Source organism: Astatotilapia calliptera, chromosome 13, assembly GCF_900246225.1.
Source record: "Astatotilapia calliptera chromosome 13, fAstCal1.2, whole genome shotgun sequence".
In the NCBI taxonomy this organism is placed as follows: Eukaryota; Metazoa; Chordata; class Actinopteri; order Cichliformes; family Cichlidae; genus Astatotilapia; species Astatotilapia calliptera.
The window spans coordinates 15,772,284-15,777,532 of NC_039314.1; the positions used below are offsets into that span (position 1 = coordinate 15,772,284).

The 5,249-nt window shown below is 40.8% G+C and overlaps 1 protein-coding gene across 2 annotated transcripts; it reads right to left on the reverse strand.

Annotated features, from left to right (window-relative positions):
- sar1ab (secretion associated, Ras related GTPase 1Ab) lies at positions 1–5,249 on the reverse strand. Of its 2 annotated transcripts, XM_026190071.1 has the most exons (7): positions 5,187–5,249; positions 4,199–4,269; positions 3,097–3,216; positions 2,947–3,012; positions 2,730–2,833; positions 2,497–2,628; positions 1–207 (listed from the first exon to the last, which is right to left on the reverse strand). In XM_026190071.1, the coding sequence occupies exons 2-7, from the start codon at positions 4,254–4,256 to the stop codon at positions 91–93; spliced, it is 597 nt and encodes a 198-aa protein (XP_026045856.1). In that variant the 5' UTR covers positions 4,257–4,269; positions 5,187–5,249; the 3' UTR covers positions 1–90. The 2 variants fall into 2 exon arrangements, with proteins under 2 accessions (XP_026045856.1, XP_026045857.1); XM_026190072.1 differs by lacking the exons at positions 4,199–4,269; positions 5,187–5,249 and adding an exon at positions 3,937–4,192.

A 5,249-nucleotide genomic window follows, 5' to 3' on the forward strand; every position in this document is an offset into this window, starting at 1 on the left:
TATTTTGTACTAGCATATTTAATAAAATCTCTCTACTGCAGGTAGTTTTGTGTGGAACAAATCTGGTTAAGGCTATTATAAAAATGTCAATCAATCGATATACTGGGCAAGCCAGCGAAAACCGTCTCCATATCCCTGTCGCTTCAGCACACTGCACATGAACACCTCCATTGGCCTCAAATTCAGCTCCTTCAGCGGCACTTTGCCCTGAAAAGAAACAAAAATACACATCAAAAAGAACAGCTTTAAATCTACAACTCCATCCAGCAACCTTGCCCATGAACACTGAACAAATACAACGCACATCTTAAACTTTAACCGTGCTTTAAGCTCTATTAGAAAAGGTTTTCCCTGACTCGTCAGCAGAGATGGGCAGTAACGCGTTACTTGTAACGCGTTACTGTAATCTGATTACTTTTTTCGAGTAACGAGTAAAGTAAGGGATTACTATTGCAAAATCGGTAATTAGATTACCGTTACTTTCCCGTAGGAACGCTGCGTTACTGCGTTACTAAAACCGTGTTTTTTTGCGAGAATGTCTCACGACAGTGACGTAAGCGAGTGCGCCGTTAGTGACAACAGCTGTGTGCAGATCAACAATGGATCACATATCGAGTGCGGGAGAGAGTATGAGCATGCAGCGTTTAAAGCGTGGAAGTACTGACCTTACTTTGAGTTTGATTCCATAAAAAGTGACAAAAACATTAGCGTCCATCGTGCGTGGGAAGAAAACTTCTTTTTACAGCGAAAAAAACCCCTAAACTTCCAAGGAAGCACCGAGTGTGCAACGAGGTAATGGGAAACTCACAGAGACACTGCCGTATCCTTCCACTGACCGCTGCACACCTGCACCAGGGTAAACCTCCGCCTACTGCAGTCCTGCTTTACAGGTGAAAATAGAGCAACAGGACCGCTGAGTCTTTGACTTTATTTATGTTCTGCTGTGTTTTACTTGCATCTATTTGAAAGAGTGAGTGTAAACACAAAAAATTATTTTATTTTATGTGCTGGAATGTGCAGAAAATAGGTTTAAATGTTAAACTCATTTATTCAAGTCACAGAATGTTGCATATAATTAAATTTTTGCTTGATGCATAAAGTTAAAAGATTAAAAATGATAAAACAAGTTAAAAAAGAGACTTTTCCATTTGATTACATTTTGTATGATGGATTATGTAGAAAAAGTAGAATTGGGCTGAAAGATCTATCGCTTTATCACCTATTCAGGTTGTAAATCGTGTTTTTAAAAAGTAACTAAGTAACTAAGTAACTAAGTAATTAATTACTTTTGAAAATAAGTAATCAGTAAAGTAACGGGATTACTTTTTTGGGGAAGTAATCAGTAATTAGTTACTGATTACTTTTTTCAAGTAACTTGACCAACACTGCTCGTCAGCATGGATCAATAAACCGACGCTTAGGTCTTGAACCAGAAATGATGTCTCAGATTTATACAAAAAATTTAACTGCAGTAAAATATCGTTGTGGGGCAGCGGTTTTCTTAAGTCTTTTCTTCTTAGGGTCGATTTGGGCTTGTTGCACAGACAACTAAAAAGAATGCACATACACTAACCAGCCAATTTGTTAGGTATCCCTGAACTGCTCAGTAATCCAAATATCTATATATTTATAATGTGATCACCACTCAATGCATACACTGAGACTCAGCAGGTCATCACCAGATTTTATATTGTTGGCTGGCTGACTGCTGAGTCCACCCATCTGCGATCTGGCTCCTGAAAAGTAAGTGGGTAGCCACTGTGACCACAGTATACCCAGCTTCTGACGGCAGCTTCCAGCAGGATAACACACCATGTCAAATAGCTCGGTCCTATTTATTGAAGTCTTAAAAGCCTAGTAAGAAGACTGTCTCTAAGTACTGTTGCTATGATTGTTTTAGTCTTTCCAACACAGTAACATGTACAAACAGTAAGAAATTGATATAGGCATTGTGACATCGCCTTTTATTTTCTTTTAAGTGCTGTTTTGAAGCCTTCAGTTAGACATTCTGGCTGCCACATCTTGATTATTATTTTATTATTTTTTTAAACTGGATGTAACAAGCAAAAGTTAGATTTGACTGCGAAACACTAAGCTGCTACTAGAGCGTAGCCAGCTTTATCTTGTATTTTATTCTATTCCAAAAGGGACCATACTTTACAAAAGAACATCATGTTCTATTCAGTAAGTTATGAAATGAGAACACAGACTGTAAAGACACCAGGAAAGTATTTAGTGAGGTCAAAGATCAAGTGAGCAGCACTTTCTAATATATGTCTATACAATCTGACTGCTTTTTCCCCACCAGAGGTGTCGCCTCCTGCTGGCCATTAAAAAGAATGCAGATTTGAAGTACTTTGAACAGGTTTCACTTTTCCAGAGGCTACGTTAACCTTTTAAATACAGTTTATGGTTTAGAAAATATCAACACCATATGACTCTAATGCTCTTGCCAGACGTCACATCATCATTTAATCCCACATTTCTTGTACAAACCTTTCCAGTTGTATGCCCCTGAAGACCAAGTACTGCCCTGAGTGCATCCTCACTGATGGCCTCTGGACGGTCTATCTTATTGCCCAGGATTAGAATGGGGATGTTTGCAATGGTTTCATCTGTTAACATGGCCTACACAAAAGAAGTGTCATATCAGACATATCATACAGATCATTCCTATCAGTGGCAGCTATGGGCAGCTGTCTGTGTTGACATCAGTACAAATAACTCACATCCAGTTCAACTTTTGCTTCTGCTAGTCGCATATGGTCAGCACAATCCACCATGTACACGATACCGTTTATGGCTGGGAAGTAGTTCTTCCAGATCCTTCGTGCTGTAAAGACACATATTTTCAGTATTTTTATGCAACACCTCAACAAATACATCAATAATATTTTAAAAAGCTCAAAAATAAGATTGAGAATCACTTTTTTTTTTTACTCCCACCTTGCGTATGACCTCCAAGGTCAAATGTCGTAAAAGTCATTCCAGCTATTGTCAGCTCCTCGGATGCTGGGGAAGAGAGGTTTGATTTTAGGATAAGCAGTGAAGCAAGACACACATGGCTAATTCCTGATGTGACAAGTAAAAATCTACTTGGGTATAGCGTCGGCATGTGCTGTCCCAGCCTGTCATCCCTGAGCATCTGCAGGAGCGTTGTTTTTCCAGCATTGTCTAGTCCAAGAAAAACCATCTTCCCAGTCTTCTTGTACAACCCTGATAGCAGAAAGAAGTCAAATTGATGGGTTTAAAAGAAGTCTTGGGCAGGAGAACTGGGAGCCAGAATAGAACTGGCTGGTATATGTTTTATAGAAATAGAGCGAATGCCAAAAACAAAGTGAAAATCTGGATATTTGTTAGTATTCAGGCTCGAATTTACTTCAAACTGTCTAGTTACTACCTCCAAGTTACCATTTTGTAAAACAACAATATCGGTGCTTTATATCCTCTCAAGGATATTTGAGGGTGCGTGCGTGGGACCAAACTAGTTTACATAGACTTTAGACTGGACTTGGAGACTTGAGACTTGGTATTTAGCTGCTTCTCTCTGGGTTTCCTGTGGTGGGGGCACAGGAGGACTGGGTCCTTGTTGTTACAGGGTCTTCGTATGATGGTTTCCATTGCCAGCTATATGCAGATACTGGACTCCACTAGGGCTGCCCTTTCTTATCAGGTATGTTAATGATTTTTATGGACTTATTTTTATGGGATATCTAGCCAAGGGGTGGAGGGTTTGGTGGTCTCAGGATCTCATCTGAACATAGAGCCATGACCTCCACCTTACTCTGAAGCGGTTTGCAGATGAGTGTGAAGCAGCTGGGACGACACTCAGCTCGAGACTCGGCAGAAATTGGCTTCCTCCGAAAGGTGTCTCAGAGTAGAGCTGCTACACCGCCATATTGAAAAAGGACATTTGGGGTGGTCCAGAAATCTGACCTGAATGTCTCCCAGGTGCGTCCTAGGTGAGGTGTTCAGGGTATGTTCTATCAGGAAACCCAGGGGCAGACCCAGGTTACGCTAAAGAGATTACATTTCTTGTCTGGCTTCAGGCCACCTTAGAGTCCTTTCTGGAAAAGCAGGCGGAAAAGGCAAGAGAGAGGGAGGTCTCTACTTAGCCTACCACACCCACAATTCAGCCTCAGATAAATGGCAAATATTGGATGATAATGGATGAAAATGTGGAAATTTATTTCAACACCTAATAGTTGCAAGACACTGCTGAAGCCCCTGTAGATCCAATCAAATAGAAAAGACATTTCTGATGGCTTCCTGAAAGACAGAAAGCTGAAGTTAATTATGACACATGAAGGACAGTGATGTACATAAGATACCAGTCATAAAGTCTGTAAATGAAAAAAAAGAACCATTTTTTTAAACTACTGCAAAAAGCTGTCATCTAGCACTAAAGCGCATTGTTAATCATTATTCTTGACCCTGCGTGGATTACTCTGCTGGTATGTGTAAGCTCCGTGTAATCACACAAGTTTTAAAGCTTGAAAGGAAAGGAGCTAAGCAAGGCAACAAACAGCCTTCAGTGATTTTTCAGACGCTGGTTTGATCTGGGAGCTGTCTCGCTCGCTCACAGTGATCGTCCCCTGACTATTTTTGTGAGGGTTGCGACAACGACACTTGATCTTGGTAGTCTCCCCCTGCCTTCGCTCAATGACACACAAACACCTGTCACTGGGTGAACTTAAAGTGAATAGTGAGGCCTGTGGGCTCTGAGAAATTACCCAATTGTTAATGCCTTTATTATACAATGTCTTCACAGGGTCACTTAAATGTCAGCGTGGCACTTAACTGCTTCATCTGTGGATTTACAGCTGTGGCACTGTAGGCACTGTTCACAAACTTTGGTTTGCCGTTTTAGTGATGAAATGACCAAATCAGCACTCCAAAACAAGTAAACACGGCTAAAAGCAGAAATCACCACTAGCTCACTACTCTTTATAAACGCTCGTTCTAGTGAAATCACTACTACTGTCTAGCTTATCACGTGCAGCTCCGCGGTACCGACGTCAGCTTTAATAAACAACGGTAAATTTAATAAACACGAGCGCGCGGAGGGATCCACAGTGTCCAGTCCTCGAACTTTATGATGTCGGCAAATGGTTTCAACAAGCAGTCTTGAATGGAAAAGTTTAAACCCCAACAAAGCCAACTTAATACATCATTTGCAGCGTTACCTTGGTCAGCAGTGTTAGTGAACTGAACTCGTCCGTTGTTGGGTTTTTTTTCCTTCTCAAAGC